At 35.9% G+C, this 20,022-nt stretch overlaps 1 protein-coding gene across 1 annotated transcript in view; it reads right to left on the reverse strand.

The window, feature by feature from the left end:
• The window catches only part of LOC113234393, a 70,226-nt gene extending 56,777 nt beyond the window's left edge, over window positions 1-13,449 (reverse strand). The window contains exons 1-2 of the mRNA XM_026469704.1: window positions 13,408-13,449; window positions 10,971-12,495 (exon numbers count right to left, since the gene is read on the reverse strand). Of these exons, the coding sequence (XP_026325489.1) occupies window positions 10,971-12,149 (1,179 nt within the window). The 5' untranslated portion in view covers window positions 12,150-12,495; window positions 13,408-13,449. The remainder of the gene's footprint in view (window positions 1-10,970; window positions 12,496-13,407) is intronic.
• Between the last annotated feature and the right edge of the window lie 6,573 nt (window positions 13,450-20,022).

The raw sequence follows: 20,022 nt of genomic DNA on the forward strand, positions 1-20,022 counted from the left end.
ATACCTTCTGTTTTGCGGCGGCAAAGGTGTTGGCGTCTTCTACGCCAATATAAAAGTGCAACAAAACGAGGATGCATCATAGACGTGTACTCAGTTCTCTACGACATGCATATCGCTTACAATAAGCAACGTGTGAGATGTTGTCTAATGTTTTTTAAACAATTCAAAATTTCGGGTTCTTTAGAGGTCACGGCTGACTGAGATAGTATTATGGCGTCGATATTCCAATGTATTATAATAATAAAATAAAATAAAATATTTATTTCAGTTATACAACTAACTTTACATTAACAGTGGATGGTACCTCGCTTATCAAGCCTGTGTGAGGAGGCATCGCTCTTCCATAGCTATAAATGCACATTTAACATTTTTAACTTATACTTAATTTAGGGTCGTATTCTAGAACTCTACTCAATGCTCAAGTCAGGATTGCACTGGAAACACAAGCACTGGAAATACGACCCTAATGACTTGAGTATGATTTCGAGTGCTTTAAACCATACTGAAATCCTGACTTGAGCATTGAGTAGAGTTCTAGAATACGACCCTTAGTGTTTAATTTTTACATTTCCCAACAACATCAAAACAAAACTTATTTAGTGTCGTTTTTTAAGCCCGTGTAATGTCACTATTCCATTAACGTATTTCATTAACCGTTTACAGTACAATTGTAACATATATGTAGCCATGATCCCGATCGAGAAAGCATTTAATTTTTAAACCCTGTTGTATACTGTTTTGGTATTTTTTTTTAAATTTAACTGCTTCCGTGACCGAACATACATCTGAAGCGAAATACGGGACAAAGTTATAAACATAACCTATATCAACTTTATAACCCCAGCTTCTACAGGCTAGCGGCCTACCATAACCTCTTAAAACAATATTACTTTAACCTTACTTTGACTTTTCGTACCATAACGCGCTTAAAGTAAGCTTATTATAATGTTAAAACTTGTTTTGTTGTTTTGATGTTTTATTGGCAACTTTGTGACTATCCATTCACTCAGTTCGTACAGTCAAGAGCACGTCAAGCTTAACACTTTGTATTTTGGACCGTTCTTATCGTAAGCGGCATAGAGTTGGATTTAAATCTTAAGTGTCAAGCTTGACGTGCTCTTGACCCTGTACTATGACGCGACTTTAACATTAAAGTAATATTGCTCTTATGTCAAATTCAGCAATCTTAAAATAGTTACACGGATGCAATGGAAACAGTATTATTTTCAATTTTATTGTCTTAATATTGATTTGTAATGATTAAAAGTTAAGTTGAACTTATTTATTTACATATATCTCTTCAATATTTTGTTCATTTTTTTATTTAATAGCACATAGTAAATAATTTTTCGATAAATAAAAATACGCGATGTTTATTTCTTTGGCGAAACTAACAGTTGACACTAGACTATACTTCCGAATTCACAACGTGACAAACACGGAAGTGACAAACAAGAGCTCAGTTTGTTTTATTTGTTTTTCTTCATGAAAATGCGGAAAAATAATTGAAAACAACGTAATTTTAATAGATTTCATTAGAACATACTTTTCTTTTTTGGCAGTTAAAATTCTCTGAATGTAAATAATATTAAGTACTTTAACATTATACTGCGATACGACGATTCAGGACATCAAAAAAGAAAGAGATGGCATTATATAGTTCATATAGCGTTATTTCTTTCCTATTTTTAGTAAGGAATAGACAATATTGGGAAATCATTCGTTCTTTCAGTCACTTTAGCAATAATACATAGGGCGCACTATAAGTTCCGGAAGTTGCCACTTGCATAAACAATAGTTAAAAAGTAATTACAACATTTGAAAATGGAACTTTTTGGCTGTAGAATACAGTTTATTTCATCTGACTGTCACTTGTTTTTACATTGTGGCGTCATTTTAGAAATTGGTTGTCTATATCACCATGGATTTAACTCGAGAAAATTTTCGTAGTACGATTTTTTATTATGATTTTCTACGACTTTAAGTGTAAATTAACAGCTCAGCGGCTTCAAATTGCTTTTGGCGATGAAGCACCATGCAAGACGACTATTTATAGCTGGTTTGCAGAATTCAAACGCAGTCGTGTGAATCTCAGTGACGACTTTCGTGATGGTCGCCCGTTCACTGCTGTGAACAACAAAAACATCGATGTTGCGCGCCGTATGATCAAAACAGACAGGCATGTGACATACCATGAGATTCGGTCATCTTTAGGTCAAATACAATCAATATTACACAAACATTTGGATGTGAAAAAGCTGTGCTCTCGGTGTATCCCACACAATTTGACTGAGGCCCAAAACCGGATCGCGTCACTTGGTGCAATGCCATGCTTATCAGATTCAACGAAGGGGCTTCAAATTTGGTGTGGGGATATAGTAACAGGTCACGAAATATGGATTTATAGTTACGATCCCAAAACGAAGCAGCAATCGAGCGTATGGGTTTTTCGAGGTGAGCCGAAACCAACCAAAGTGGCGCGCGTGCAAAGTGCCTCTCTTTTTTAATAAAACTGGACACGTGGCTACTGTTGCTTTGTAGAATCATTGTACCGTGAATTGTGATTAGTATACGACCATTTGTTTGCCGGAAGTTATTGGCAAACTCCGTAAAAATAACCGTAAACGCCGTGTCATCTTGCACCACGATAATGCCAGTTCTCACACGGCCAGACAGACAAATGAATTTTTGAAGGTGAACAACGTTGACCTTATGAGCCATCCCGCATACAGTCCCGACCTGGCACCGTATGACTTTTATTTATTTCATCACCTGAAGAGACTGTCGAAGAGTATGAAAAATATATTTCAGAGATTGTCACGGAGAAGTGGCAGAAATGTTTTCAAAATTGGTTCATTCGTATGAAAAAGTGCATTAATGCTAACGGAGAATATTTTGAGAAACAATAAATTCATTTCTGACCATTTATAGTATTTTTTTCTTATTCTTTCCGGAAACTTATAGTGCGCTCCAAGTTCATTACTTGGTTGACAGGATTGTCATGGTACGAATATGAGTAATGTTATATTAAGCTTACTTTAGGCTTATATTGAAAAAGATTGTTTTTTGAAAGGTTATGGTAGGCTTTATTTTTATTAGCTTTTTTGATGCTTTGATAATGAATCACAAGTATTGATAGGTCTCCTTAATGCACGTCGTCAAAAACACTGGGTCACAAAATACATGGGATGTCGCCCTCCTTCTTTAGCGCCATGTATTCCATATGACCATAACGCTATGGTATCTAGAAACATACGTTTTTCATACAAAACTAAGGGCATACTTGCTTGGACCTGAAGCATTTAATAATATTTAATACATTTTAAGGTACACTGGGCGTTTATAGCATATTAAACAGTGAAAAATCAAAACGTGTCAACTAAATGCGTTGAGTCGAACACGTGCACTTTCGTTTTCATATGCGCGTGCGCAGGTGACGTCTCCGTTTATCACTTGGCACTAGAAATCACTTTTACTCATATTTTGTTTTGGTATACTATTGATTGTATGGATACAGTTTGCGCATGTATGAAGGATAATCGCACGTGCATACCGTAACTCGGACGCGAGAACTTCAAACCTTATGCGAACGACATAAGGTTTAAATTAATAATAATAACGCAAAACACTCATAAACCCTTCGCAATGGAAACCCTGTATCGTGGGTACCATGGACACACATATAGACAACCGCAAATTACACTCAAACTCACGAGAGAAATAAATGTGAGTAGGCCGTATGAATATTTCTCCCGGCCCGTGAATCGAATCTGGGACCTCTGCGTGGGGGACCAGCATGGTAGTCATGGAGACAGAAAACTTGTTTAATTGTAACATGTTCTGAACCAAGTATAATGATGGCATAAATTACATCCAAACTATATAATAACAACCAAAAATACAAGCCGCTTTGCTACCTTTGTACCACAATTTTCTTATTATACTATGGCATAGTAGTTTTACGATAATTGTGATTCCTTTATCGTAAAATGTACTTTCAAGATAATTACATGTACGGAGTTTTTATCTAGTAATGGCGTGGCAATTGTGGAAGTCATTGTTTATTTTATATGTAGTGACGAGACAAATAATTCGTGCGCCTGGAGATTAGCGACACGCCAGTGCATGACAGTTGCGGCGCTACTTAGGAAAAATTCAAGTACGTAAAATCAAAGTAACAGAACTTTACTGCTATAATACTGTTGACTCGGTGTCAGACTGAACCATATTTCCGACTCTGTTGGGCAGCTTTCGGAAAGCTCCGGGACGTCATCTCGTCTGCAATACCGCAGTCCTTGAAGACAGAAGTCTTCGAGCAGTGCGTGTTGTCAGCGTTGATTTACGGCTATGAGAAGTGGTCATTCAGTATGGGCCTCATAAAAAAGCTGTCACTCGACGAGCTGTGGAGCGAGCAATGCTCGGCATTTCTTTACGTGATCGAATCAGAAATGAGATCCGTGGAAGAACGAAAGTCACCGACGTAGCTCAACGGATTAGCAAGTTGAAGTGGAAGTGGGCAGTGCACATAGCTCGTACAACTGACGGCCGTTGGGGCAGAAAGGTTCTCGAATGGAGATCACGACCCGGAAGGTGTTCAGTGGGACGGCCTCCTACTAGATGGACAGATGACATAATAAGGGCGGCGGGTAACTAGTCTGAAAATCTTTGGGTAGGCCTGTGTTCAACAGTGAACGTCTTCCGCCTGATACGATGATGATGAGACATGACCAAACTGCATGTGAAACGAAAAACGGTATAGGTATTAAAAGACTTGTACGGAATTAGTGGTTTGGTGCTTTATTCCCAGAAAAAATTCACAAGCTTCAAATTTTTTGAAAGATATAAGCTTGAAATAAAGAGTTTAGCAAAATAATAAAAAATATTGCGAACTGCATTTTTTATTTATTTATTTAAAAAAAAAGTGTGGTAGATATGTTAAAGTAATTACCGGCAACACTGCGATGTTAAAAAACAGTCCAAAAAGCAGCAACACTTAAACACTAAAATATTCAAAATCTTATTTCTAATTGGCTAATTAAATTGCAACAAGAATGACATTGACATCTGATTTGTCAATATTTGTTTATGGCATTGGCTACTGGCCAATTAGCCAAAAAATGACATAAAAATTCGTTCCGTATAGAATAGAATAGACATTTATTGCAACGCCACAACACATAGATACAAAAAATATATATATTGATAGCACTTAGAGAAGTAAAATAAAAAGACGTAATTAACAAAATTAAAATATAAAAAAGACAACACAAACATAAAGTAAAAAAAAACTAAATATAACGACTACAAAATGTTGTACTGTCATGTGTGCGGTTATGGCATACGCTAAAGGACTTCATTCAACTTATGCCACAGCCGTAATTGCCTGCGGAGCTGGTTTTCAGTGAGCCCTGAGCTGAGATGAGGGATAGTACCGTTTTACTTTACTTAGTATTAAAAATTCCTAACGATTTTCTGGAAACTGAAGGTCAAAAATAATTTGTTTTTAATTCAGACTTCCTAGATTTTGAGAGCTCTTTACAAACTAAAAGCCTGGTTAAATTTTCTATTTATTTTAGTACCAATAAAGGAACAACTCCTTTATTTCATATTCATCAACTCAATAACTCACCCTCCTCTAACACACACGAGCGCATTAGGTACCTACTCCCGGTCATAGCTGGAGCCCTAAGCTTCAACAAAGTTTGAATGATGAAAAACTATTAGGTATGCAGTTTTCAAAATGTGAATTTGTGAAATCAGGGAAAACTTTTTCTTCAATGATAACAATATTCTTCAACTCCTGTATTTTATTAATATGTCAATTTTATTTTCATAAGCCATATCAGAAATGCGCAATTTTTAGTTCTGAACGAAAATTCTATTGTCTGCGGTAGTTGCATTTGAACTTAAAAATTTCATTGTTTCAAAAAAAGAACGTCGTATTTTTGTTAAATAAAATATCAAATATGACGGTAATCAAATGTTCAACTATCTCCTGATTGGTTAAAATACAAGCGATACTTGGCCAACCACGGACACTTCTATTCTATCCCTTTGGTTTTTTGTAGCGTTTGCTTTCGCTTGAGTTTGTTGTCGTGGATTGTTAACAAATAAGTTTTAAATATTGGTTGTGTTTCACTATTTTAGTTTACTCGTGGAAAAAATATTGTATGCAATCATTACATAGTTAGATCTTACAATCTCGTATCTATTATATATATTGCAATGTAAGTAGTGAATAGGTAGGTTTGGGCGCGTGTAGTGTGTAAATCTATAGAAGATAGGTGTATTAATACGACTGCAGTGATTCCAAGACCGGATCGACTAAGACTTTGTAAGGATTGGAGCACTAATGGTCCCATACAAAAAAATACACATTTTATTTTTCCTACTATACTATTAGATTTATGACAAAATGTGATATGACAATATTTAGTTAGAACAATAAAATCTCTCGATTGGCATTTTTTTCATCCATCCAATCCAATGTCCGCAATATCGCTAATTCGACCCAGTGTCGCAGTTTAGATTAATATAGTGTACCTGCCTGTCCCCAATTACGTCAATTTTTAATGCGCTTAAGTAATTTCCCGAATCCCGAACAGGTCCAGGACCTAAAAAATATTGTCGTAAGGCAGTCTCCAGTTTCTGTCTATGTTCCTCTTTCTCTCGAAGTTTAGGTAAAATACTCTACCTATTCTGATCTCTGGTAATTTGTGACAATAAAGCAAAGCAAGAAAGATAATAAAGGAAGCTGGTTACTTCTATAGTATAATGTCGTACGGGATTCTCATATGGGGTAAAGCGGCAGATATACAAATCACATTTGTGTTGCAAAAACGAGCGATTCGTTCTGTGTATCGTTTAGGTTCTCAGGTTTCTCTCAGAGAAAAGTTTAAGGAGACTGGTATCATGACTGTGGCATCACAGTACATTAACTCAAATATTTTGCATGCCCGTAAAAATATATATAATTTCATTAAGGAAAATATCCATAATATTAACTTCAGAACTAAGTCCAAACTCATGGTAGCACGATTACGTTTAACTAAGGTAAACGGTTCTTTTATGGGGAACTGTATACGTTTTTACAATAAGATTCCGGAGCATATATTAAGATTATCATTTCCTAAGTTTAAAACTTACATTAAAAGTATTTTATGTAGTAAAAAAGTTACTCGCTCGTCTTCTCAGGGAGGTCAGCGTAGTGAACGAGCAATAGCTTAAAAAAATGACGTTTTCAAGTGTAATAATTTTACCAATGGAACAAATGATTATCTGACTTTGATTATGAAATAATATTTCGTATGTTGTTTTTTGACATTTATTTAAAAACGTTAGGTTTTGTGTCAGTTTGTTGTTGGGGGTGCGTTATGTAGTTAGCGAAGTGCGTTGCGTTTGAATTATTGATTTTCATTTTGGTCCCGCCGTCGTCTGGGCGTTGCACTAGGGGGCAATGAATGAACATACGTTCAGACTTTGTTTCCGAAGTGTCCATTGAACGCAAACATTCCGGAATATTCCTATTGACATTTGAAAATTTACGAGGTTTAAAACTATAGTGGAACAAAAATTTTATAGGTGCTAAAGGTTTATATATAATTCGACGCCTCCTACGTAAAGTATCGTATGTCGAAATTGCCAAGTTTACAGGGGAGTGTTTTAAAGTTCTCCGTTTCATTTGGCAAAGCTTGTTACTCACATAGAGTGATCATCTAATAGATCATCTAATCGATATCTAGGATTTTATGATACTCAACGTGTGTTACGAGATTTGCCGTATAAAAGTGAGAAATCTAAAGTCAAGTGTTATGCTTATTTCAGTGAATTCAGAACTTTAAAAGGCTCCCCTGTAAACTTGGCAATTTTGACATACGATACTTTACGTGTGAGGGGTCGATATATGATGTAAGTAGTAGAAGAACTTCTTGTGAAAGAGTTCGTCTAGGTAAGTACTGTCGCCTTACCTACTTCTGCTGCCAAGAAGTAATGCTCACATTACTGAGTTCCGGTTTTGAAGGGTAAGGGTGCTGGTGAAATTATAGGCAAATGGGACTTGTCAACTTATGTCTCAGGGTGACGGGCGCAGTGGCAGTGCCCCTTAGATGTTTGTGATTCAAAGCACTGAGTAGCACTGCATAAGTTATGGACAGGCGTGTCGCTTACCACCAGGTGCACGACTTGTTCGTCCCATCACTCATCCAATTACTGAGCACAAGTTCATTTGAATTTATTTTATTTTTTTATTCTATGTAGGCAGCAAACAAGCATACGGCGCGCCTGATGGAAAGCGGTCACCGTCGCCTATGAACGCTGCAACACCAGAGGCGTCACGAGCGCGTTGCCAACCCTCTGGGACCCTTCTCAAACGCCTTTTGTAGGACTCTATGCTGTATTCCTGCGGGAAAACCCCGACACGGAATGAACTCCCATTCCACAACCTAATTGTATGTGGAAGAAACCTCCTTTGAAACCGTACAGTACGAGATCGACTAGGTTCCAGAATGTGAGGATGGACTCCCTGCTGGTGGCGAGCGGTGCGATGAAAAAATGTTGCTGTTGACATCATGTCAAAAAGTTCTTCAGAACTTTGGCCGTCGTACAAACGATACAACAGGCAAAGGGAGGCAAAGTCTCTCCTCCAAGACAGTGGTTCAATATCGTCAACAATTCTCATGGCGTCAAAGGGCAGCAATATTCCATGTCAATTTTTGTAAGTTCATACATACATATATTGTATTTAGAACTATGTTTATGAAAAATATAAAGAGGAGAAATATTTTAAAGTTTTTTATTTCAATTCAATATAGATAATCCAATCCGGCTATTCTTATTAAAATGTATATGAATAAAAATTTATCTCGATCAACTGTCAAAATAAGAATAAAGAAGGCAATAACGCAATTAGTGATCATTACAACGTCGTAACATTCAGAATTCAGTCATTAATGGCAAAATTTTATCTTCTATCATAATCTATCGATAAAGCTATCGACAACAGCTACATAACTATTTCAAATTTTGTGAAAACTGGCAACCCTACAAATGTCATTTGCTCTGACTTCAAAAACGACAGACTATAATACGAATCGGACGTAGTACGTAAACGTTGTTACCCTACATAATCGAAACGCTGAAATAAATAAGGTGGCAGTATTTCCCTGGAGGTACTATTTCATTCGCTTCTGTGACTAAAAATTAATTATTATTATATGTTATTTTATATTAAGTATTTATTATATGCTGAGTCAGCTGCTGACTGTACATTGTGATTACGAACAATTGTAGAATTCGTGATTATGGGCTCTAGTTATTGGCAGACTTTATTTTTTAAGTGCAAACGTACTCATGGAAATGAAGTGCCCTAAGTCGAAATTGTCCATTTGTAATCGAATTGAGACGAAGTGAGAGCTACAATTTTATCAGCGTATGTACATCTATGTGTGCTCAATTGTTTTCTCATAAAGCCTAAACTACTTAAAGTATTTTAACATAGGTACATATGAAGCATCCCAGAATTTTAGTAAATAACGTTTATTCTTATTTTCACGGGAAAGTGATCTTCTTCAGTGTCAGTGACAAACAAACATTAAAAAAATAGAAATATGTTCCACAGTACGCACTCTTGTACAAAAAGCGGCAAAAACCAAGTAAATAAAAAAGAATTAAAAAACTATTCAAATAACCGTTACATTTAAGTGGAAGTCGCTTTTGTTTACAACACTGTTTCGATGTTTTAAATTTTAAATTTAGAACTTTATTTATGCAGATTTAAAAGTGGAAACTTTTATTTTAACCGTTATTCTATGTACATAATGTTTCCAGTACTACGAACATTTTATATGTATAGAAAATAATTCTTTTAGCAACCGCTAGAGGCGCTGCACAATATGCCATGCAAAATCGTTAACATGTTCAAGGCCAGTAACGGCGTTTACCGTAACATTAAATTAAAAATATGATAGTACGGGGATTTTCGTTTCGCTATATGCATCTCAAAAACCATCTACAAGCTTAAGAGAAAGAATACCTCGGCTCGAATACCTCAGCCATTTGAAAAATGTATATCGAATAGCATACGTGTTCTATTTAGTTTAGTAAGTAAAGTACTTATTGAATACAGCGGCTTTCTCGTAAAATTTCGAGGTATTTGTGTTTTTTTTTCTATCTTGGAAATGTTAGTGTCATGTTTTCACACCATATACTAATCAATTACTATATATTTTTTCCTAAGTAATTGATTCAACACTTTCACTGTTGTGTGGAATTAACCAAAGCCACACAGAACACCGTTGCAAAATTAACCGTATTAGTACGAGAAAAATTCTATAATTCTATCGACACCAGGCGCACGACGGTACCTATCATAAAAAAAAACTATTTGATTTACGGGACCCAAACATTATACACGAGGTCAAATGTTACGCGTTCGATTTTAACAAGTATAATTCAAATTCATGCATAAACACAAACATATACATCCAACTAACAACCCTAAAACAAACGGCATAAATCTCAATTTGACTAATACTTATTTTTAACGCAATTGTTAGTTGGTTTCAACTTTGATGGCAACAAGTGTTGTTTGTAAGCACAAGGTAAATGTTCAGGCGTTTCAAATTTTTCATCCCTTTTCATCTAATAAGGGTTGATTTTTAAAATAAATTATCACAAAAAGATTTTATTTCGTATTACTACACAAATTCGTGTAGGTACATTCGCAAAGAAATACCAATATAAATTTTATAAAACAGCCCTTGCGGATTAAAGAATCGCACTAAATAACAAATAGAATGTCGGTAAAAAGACAAGGTCCCAAATCGCTTAAAAACTGACAAGACTTAGTAGAAAAAAAAGTCTGATTCCGCGGTAGCATTCAACAACACTGTCACAATGAACCTTACAACAAAAACAAATAAACTATGAGTATAGTTCGATAAATAAATTAATTAACAAAAGTTCCAACGTACCTCTTGCGTCAACTCGTCGCCAGTATGGTGCCCTTCATCAGGTTCCGTCTTCAAGTCTATCTCCATCTCGCTCACACCACTGGAACTTGCTGAAGTGAAACTAGTGCTAGCTCTTTCCCTCTTGACATCCAGAACTAACTCCTCTTCGAATATAGGTCCTAATTCGTAAACCTCAGAGTCCAAAGGTGTATTCTCAAGCAAGTACTGTTCCAAATTCTCTTGCTGTTGTTTAACGTCCAGATATTCAAGATTCTTCAGGTCCTTGAAGTCTTCATACATGTCTTCGTACTGTCGCAGGTCAACCATATTTTGGTCAAACACTGAGTTCTCACCAATGTCGATTTTCTCCGATTTTGCGGTAAAGTACGGTACGAAATCATCAATTGCATTGTCGCTGTATAGGTCGTCATTTTCCTTTTCCTTCTTGATGTTGACATCACGAATTTCAGGGTCCTGGGGTTCTCTCTTAATTTGCATATCTGGTAGCACCAAGAATTCATTAACATCAAAACTTCTCGATTGTATTTCGGCAAAGATATCAGACTCTGACTGGTTAGACAAGAAATCAGATGACAGAGTGACTACAGCATCAGGAGTAAATCCGGCAGCTTCTTGCTCTGTGTTTCCCAGATCCAAAACCTGTTCTTTTTGGTCTGTCTGTGCAAGACTGCCTTGCTCCGGATTTTCCTGGTGTTGATTCCCCGAAGCCTGACTCTCTAGGTAGGCTTCCTGTGATTCTTCATCCAGATCTTCAACTTTAACTTCCTGGGCTACGTTGTCGTCAGCAGACACGCCATCCTGGTCGTCATCGTCCGTCCGATTCGCCAGCGAGGGCGCGACTAAATCAGTCGCTACGTTATTCACTAAATATGTATGAGTCGGAAACATTGGTTCATTATTACTAGTAAAGCTGTAACGTCCTAAAGAATTCAGTTCTTCGAATAATTCTCTTTCGTAGTTGATCAGGACGTTGTCCAATGATTTTGGATGGACGTACCTTGGACGAATCAGCGTTCGCGGTTCCTGCTCCGCTGACCAATCAGAGCCGTTTGAGATGTGGAGTCCCGCGATCAGCTGAGTTTCCCGCTCCAAATAATCGTTCGGATCAATTTTTAAAAGGCTTAACACTAGCGCCAAACGAAGCAACTCGTCCCCGTATAACTTTTTCAACGCGATCATTTTCGAAATTCGAAATTTACTCAGTCTTTTTTTTAATTTTATAATCTATATTTTAAAACTTGAGCACTAAAATACTGGTGAGATCATGAATTTTTTAAAGTCTATTTTATGATTGCTATAGAAGCTTACGAGTCCTTTTTTTATCACACTGCTTTACGTTTCTCCTTTTGCGTTTATCTGGAGACATTGTGCTAAATGTCACTTCTGTTGTAGTAAACAGTTGTTGACTAAAAAACGCAATTTCGTCAGATACATGGTCACTGAGTCACTTTTTTCACTAAACAGTCAAAACAGTTTTTTGGCTTCGCGCCAAGTTTTTGTAGCACTCCTGAGAAATTACCTAAAACTGGAACAAAAGGTTGAAACTTTGGCCTTGGATATTGCAGCTTTCCCAAAAAGAAAATTTGGGTAATATATATTACAAATGTGGGTTACTATTATGTGTGTGTGTATGTGTTTTACTTCTTTGAGGTTTAGGTAAATAAGTTCAGCTTATCGCGGTTAGTAGAACGCATATTGCATGTTGTGTTATAAATACCTACCAAACTGTCAGTTTAGCTATATTACACCGCATACTTTGACAGTCATTCATATCTATTGTGCAATCTAGTGAAAAAAGTAAAGTAGTTAAATTTAATTTTAAAACTACTTACTAACAACTTCTAACCTCTAAATATAATAACAATTGGACACCATTTCACGCAGAAAACAAAAGATAATTTACATTGTAGTTACACGCATTAATTAACCTATCGACACAAAACACATACCGCGCGTAAAGTAACGACCGTGTTCTATTTGTTTTTGAATATAATTAAAAAAAAATTAAGTTTTTTGATTTATCGAATTTGAAAAAAATTCCATTTGATAAACAACAGAAAAAGATTTTGAATTTCACAATTATCGATTACGAAATTACTAAAATAAGAAAACCGCACTTTTTCCAAAACAAGATAAAATTACTATACGTACAAAAGGACCATAGCTTATAATTACAATATTCTTTAGAATGCAAAATACGAAACTTCAAAACAATAATTAACTTTTCTCAACATAAAAAAGACAATATCAACTTAAGAACACCAAAAGGCCACAGATAGAAAATCAAAAGTATTCAGTATTCAAAAAAAGACTTGAAAACTAACGCGCAAATTAGAACTGTTTTCAATATTAACAAAATACGTAATAGACCAGTAAACGAACGCGCAATTTCTAAATTCAAAATTTGCGATAAACACAAAGTCTTTGTTTTGTTTACAGGCAACGAGACACGCGTGCGCTCTCTATACAGCCGCGGGCGAGTACTGCGGAGTTCGCTCTTACTGGTATACTGATTATAAGCAGTGACTCAGATGAAGATAGGTTCGTATAGATCAAAGCAAACAAGAGAGGTCGCACTGACATACGCGCTGTGAAGGTAACTTCCCTGTATAAGTAATTTTGTATGTATCCCGACATTTCTCGTTGCTATATGAAATTATATCAAAATTATACATGTAGTATGTGAAGCGAGTAAGTTATCATTACATTTTTGTGGTGTAAATTGACAATTGAGATAAGGACACACTTTTATCAAATGTTTAGACTTTTTTGATAATTCTAAGCTTGACCGTAGACGAGTTCATTGTCCTGTTTGAATAAAGCAAATGAGAAAATCCCAAAATCGTAATTGAATTGATACAAAATAATCATTACTCAATTGTTTAATAATAACTCTTTATTGCACAAAGAAAAGATACATGAAACACTAATTATTGTAGAATAAAATTAAAATTTAAATGTGAGTAAAAAAAATGATAATATATACATATGATAGACATATACACCTACATGAACTTTATATACACAAATACATACATAAGCAGAATATATATTATAATATAAACAAATTACTAGTTTATATATATATATATATATAATGTTACCGGTTAGCTATCTAACGCGTTGTTTATAGCTTTCATATTATGAATTTATCTGCGAAATTTACCATGAGTTTCTTGGCGGAAGAAAACATCGCGAGGACAACTGCACACATCTGCAAAGTAATTTAATGTGTGTGTGAAATTCCGCGCGGGAACTACCCAATCTCTCTCATTGTGAGAGGAGGCTTAAAACCCCCAGGCGCACCCTCTTGGCCCGTTGTTGTGGGCACCGTGGGATCCCGCAGATTCAGCACTACGACGCCCCGGCCTACTTGGCTTCTGCCAAACTTCCCGCGCTAAAGAGGAGAGGGTCGGACGCTTGACCCATCCCCTCAGACGGGTGAGACCGTGCAATTTGGGCAAGAGATCCCCGTCTCTTGTCCGATGACCTCACTAGGGAATGGGATTAGGCTAACTATTCATATCATGGTTACACAACCATTGTCTGAATAGTTAGCAAAGTATGGTGAATTTGGGTGTAATTTGTGGTTGTCTATGTGTGTGTCCATGGTATCCGCGATACAGGGTTTCTCTAGTGCGGGGCTGTGAGTACAAAAATATTATTATAGAAAAGGGTTATTACTTTGTAATTTAAAGAATTAAAAATTAGCTACCTGTAAAGAGATCGAAACGATGATTTTGTTTGAAAAAAAAACAAACAAACATACGCTATTTTGATTCGAAAAAATTACTTCCAATAAAATAAAATTACTGTTAACAAAAATCTATACCGTACATTTTCCCGTTCAATGACCACCTTGAGCCGACCTCTTATTTTTCTCTCGCCATATAAATATTTTCTTCAAATACGTCCATGTACGTGTACTAGAGCTCAACTTATACTGGGCAAGATGTTTATCAATTGCATCTGATAATACATGAAACCTGCACGTGTTTTCAAATGCGTAATAAAACAATTTCTATAAGTAATGATGGTTAAGTGGTAGTAGTGGCGACTTGTTAACAATAATTTTACACGTTCGATACACGGCAGAAAGAGTTCATCCAAGGAAGTACTGCCACCTTATCTATTTCTGCCGCCAAGCAGTAATGTGGGCATTACTGCGTTCCGATTTGTGAAGGGTAACAGTGCTGGTGAAATTACAGACACGTAGGACTTGTCAACTTATGTCTCAGGATGTCAGGCGCAGTGGCAGTGCCCCTCAGATCTTTACGATTTGAAGCTCTGAGTGGAACTGCAACTGTTACGGACAGGCGTGTAGCTTTGCAACCAGGCACACGACTGGCTCGTCCCATCACTTGATATTATAAAAAAAGCAGATTGCATTTTAATCTAAGGCTGTCAAATCTATAGTAGCAGTAGAGTTTCTTGTGAGAGTTCGTCCAGGGAAGTACTGCTATTTTACGTATTTCTACCGTTAAGCAGTACTGCTCACAATATTGCCTTCCGGTGTCCAAGGGTAAGAGAGCTAGTGAAATTACAGGCACATGTCTCAGCGTGACGCGGGCGCAGTGGCAGTGCCCCGGACTTAGTGCACAAGTGACATCCGAAGTAGGTCCGAATACCAGTCACTCCACCTCTCATAGTTAAGTGGCTATGTACACGTAAATATTATATTTAAAATTAATGGCAGATTATAATGTTTCCTTTGTTTTAATAAATTACCCGTGTTCCTAATTCAAATAATTCCCATGTTCTTATTTCAAATTCCTAATGAGGTTGTTATCGTTATCACAGAAAATATGAATCACAATAAAACTGGCCAGTAATATGATAAGTCACGCGTGTGTTAAGCGAATATTTAAATTTCGAAGTTCGTTGACACCGAATCTTCATCGTTGCATGTCTAGGTATTACGTTTTAGCCGACGTCAAAGATTAGATGATCTCGGTGCGATTGTATAATGCGTACTTTAAGGGTGTAACCATTTGTAGTTAGTTTAGTGGGCTATATATTGACGTCTTGGAAGTGATAAGAATGGAGCATATATCGCAATTCCGGCGAAACAGTGACTCAAAGTTTAAAGAAAATTAGATTTATTTTTTGTCTTTAGGACTACGTGAGTTTATATGAAGAGCTCTTAAACGTCATGCTATGACAAGCTTCGCGCCGCCTATGGAATTAGGAAGGAGTGCATGTTGTCAAGTTATTTTTTAACAAAATGTAAGCAACTTCAAATTTTTTTTTATAACACCAAGTGACCGGACGGACAAGTGGGCCGGGTGTTAGTAATGCTGCTGCTTATTCTTTCAAACGTTCAAGCGCATAGTTTTATGTTAAAAAAAAAAGCTTGCAACGTTGTTTTAAGATAAGTAAGTTTACATGTAAAACACCAATTTAATTTTTACTTATAAAATTATCATTCACATTGACGAATTAATTTGTTTAGGAAACGTAGATGGCGAGTTGTAACTTAGGCACGTTGTAAAAAATGAAATTGTTTAGGCTTATTTTAAAAAATAAACTTTTTAAGTGCTACTCGTTTAAACCAACCCCTGGTAACGCGCCCGCCACCTTACGAGATATAAGTTGACAAGTCCCTTGTGTCTGTAATGTCACCAGCACCCTTCCCTTTAAAACCGGAACGCAGTAATGCTCACATTACTGCTTGGCGGCAGAAATAAGCTAGATGGGAGTACTTCCTTGGAAGAACTCTTTGACAAGTAGTTGTACTGCTACAATACTACAAAATACAAAAACTAGTTTCGGTCCCTAGACGCCAAGCCTATAATAGTGACGTGCATGTTATGAATTTCCACCGTATCGTCGCGTTTCTTTGCAAAATGCAAAAAATGGATTATATACTTATACAAATGTTGCAGGATGATTTCATATCACATTTCCTTCATATTCACACACTGGCTTTTGCCTATTCTTAAAGCAATACATCCAAGTTAACACCCTTGATAAGAAATTTAAAATAAATAGAATTTTTTGCCATCTCCTGTATTTTAATCACTTTTTATAAGACACGAGTTTGAGAAACTAAGGCGTCGATATATTAATTCAATTCTCGTAAGTCAAAGAAGAACGTAACTGAACATAATACGCAACTATGAATCTATAATGAATTAGAATATACAAATAACACAAAGAATAACTTAAGATTTATTCATTAATTTCACTGACGCTTTAAAGCGTCATTGGCTTCTCAGCCAAGTTAATGAAAAACGTTTCAAAGTGTCCACGGCGGTCAAAGGGTTGAAAGAAAGAAGAAGTCCATATTTAACATGAAATTATAAATAAATTTACTTGTGAATAATGAGTTCATTTGCCGAATTTACAGTTGGTAACGTGATGCAGTGACGTTAAAAAAACGTCTTTATTTTCGTGTCTTTAACACGAGTTTAAAGTAGAACTGTCGTTAATCATAGGGAGAAATTTGCTTGTATTTGATAATTACTCATGGAAAAATATACCGTCTTCATCATAAACTAACTTAATCGACATTTTAGGGGATTCGCTCTTAGTGAAAGAGTTCTTTCAGGGAAGTACTGCCACCTTACCTATTTCTGCCGCCAAACAATAAAGTGAGCAAACAATTGCAGCGACTGATGCACTTGTTTTTGCCAAAAATAATTTACATTGCAAATGATACATGTCACCGAATTGTCTTTCACTCATTTGCAAATTCCCCAGGCCGTAAAAATTTTAAAAATGCACAGATCAAAAAGATTTTTTATTACTTATTTTTAAATGCAAAAGAGTTTCGAACTTTCAGTCAATTCCTTTGTTTCGTGTTATTGGTGCGACATTTGTGTACTTTGCCATGGCATTTTCTAAATATGGCCGTTACTAATACGCGTAATCTTGCATTAAAACAAAGAAGTCGTATTTTTTATTTTATAATTAATTAAATTTCTTAATAATTAAGATAAACTTGGCTCTTGATAGAGTTGTCGTGCAAATAAATTGAATTATTATTTCAATAGCTTTCTATGGCATCTATTGCCAAAACTCAATTTTAAAATTAGAATTTATGAATGTACGCGTAGATTCGAAAAACAAATTCTATTCGGTTCCGTTTTACGTAAAAGACAAACATTTGCAATCGTTTAGAGCTAGGCATTGACCGTACAACCTTGAACTTGTGCGCGGACGTTCCGAAAAAAAAAACATGACGTAAAAGTTGGCGCAAAGCAATGCTTCATGGACAGTAGATCTTTTATTTTTACCTTATTACGTATTATTCTGTATTGGGTCTAATATGAACAATAGTCTAAATAAGCTGTCGTAAAAGAGGCCAGTACACAGGAGTGGATTGTATTTGGGTTAAAATAGTATGTCTTCGAGTGTCATGGAGAAAGAGGTACATGCGCAAGTACTTTGTTAACCGATTTCAAAAAAAGGAGAAGAGTGCGAGGAAAAAATCCGCCAATAGGATTATTTGGAAAACGGTGGAAAAGGGTTAGCGGAGCTAAGTATTTGTACATATAAGGTAGCGAGAGATGTGTGCGAGGAATGTGTGTAGGAAACTAGAGCTATTGAAAGTATGACACTAACTGACACTGACATATCGGCACCGTTCACCCTACCACACCGTACCCCGCCCACGCATAGCTGAAAAGCGTTCGTAACGCATCCTCGCAAAGCTTTGTTGGAAAACATCACACCGTTTCAAAGCGCCGCTACACATCCTGCACCGTCTCGCTACGTCGCACATCTCTGGTGGAAAGGCAGTCTTACTCTGACAATAAATTGTGAATCGATGCCGATGATTCTTTTTTTGTTGGAATTAAATGTACCTCAATAGAAGTCCGATTTAAATTTGAAGAAAATATTCAACCTATAAGGGAGGTAAATTAAGGGATGAATTCACTTTAATGGATTTCACCCACTTCCCGTGAACCAATTTCAATAATAATTGGCCAATAGACGTACCGGTTTTCGTTTTATAAAAAAAAGTTATAATTATGATTAAAATATTTACTGAATTATTAAGACACAGACATTAATAACATTATTATATAAACAACTTTGAAAAAAACACAAAAGTTATCAAGATGTTAATAGATTACAAATTAATATTTCCAATTAGGTAATTATTTAGTTTGTTCACTATCCCATAGTAAAGTAAAGATACTACCTCGTTAATTGTCAATTATAAAGATGGAAAAGAATCAACTAACGGCAAAGAACCTCTAACCATTCAGCCTTGTAACATTTCCTTAATAAAGGTTGTAAGGACGAACTAAGCATTGTTGCCCTTATCTTTCTTAGTAGGTGTGAGTGAGACAGAAAATCTTGATAAGTTTATAAATAAGATTTCTATCTAATAGATATCTGTATCTAATCTAATGATCTGTACGTTTTATTTAACAAAACTATTAGGCGTTTATCATTTCATCATTTTTGTAGTTCAGTAGAAGCAGGTTTCCCGGTAAAATTTTTTTTTCTACTTTTTTATTGGTAACGGTGTTTTGTTGAGTTTTGTTACTATAGTTCTTAAGTACAAGCATGGTGTCATTGGTCATACTAGAGTTCTAAATTCTGTGAATAACAGATTTTCTCCACGTAAAACCGTTCTGAAATGGCTTTACCCGCGCAAGCGTACACGACTTTCGTTTAACAATGCATTTTATAAACTTTCTCCGCTCGCTTTCTAATTTTTACGATTTTAACTACCCTAATGGAATATACGCGGCTGAATTTACGTGCATAATCACGCATAATCATGGGAAGCTACAAAGTATTCTGACATAATAAAAATTATACAGTCTTATGTAAAATTTGGTGATATTACAAGCACATGGGACTTGTCAACTTAAGTCTCAGGGTGACGGGTGTAGTGGCAGTGTTTCTCAGATCTATGCGATTGCAAGCGACTTTGTTATAATTAATATTACAAAGGTAGAACAGTTAGAAAAAAACCTTCGATCCGGAGTAATTTCACAACAAATTATTGAATATTACGGTGGTGAAACACTGACGAAAATATTTAATTAAAGCGACTTGTTCGTCCCGACACATGGTATCATAAAAAAATGGC

This window comes from Hyposmocoma kahamanoa, unplaced genomic scaffold, assembly GCF_003589595.1.
Source record: "Hyposmocoma kahamanoa isolate Upper Pololo Valley unplaced genomic scaffold, ASM358959v1 84, whole genome shotgun sequence".
NCBI classification, from domain to species: Eukaryota; Metazoa; Arthropoda; class Insecta; order Lepidoptera; family Cosmopterigidae; genus Hyposmocoma; species Hyposmocoma kahamanoa.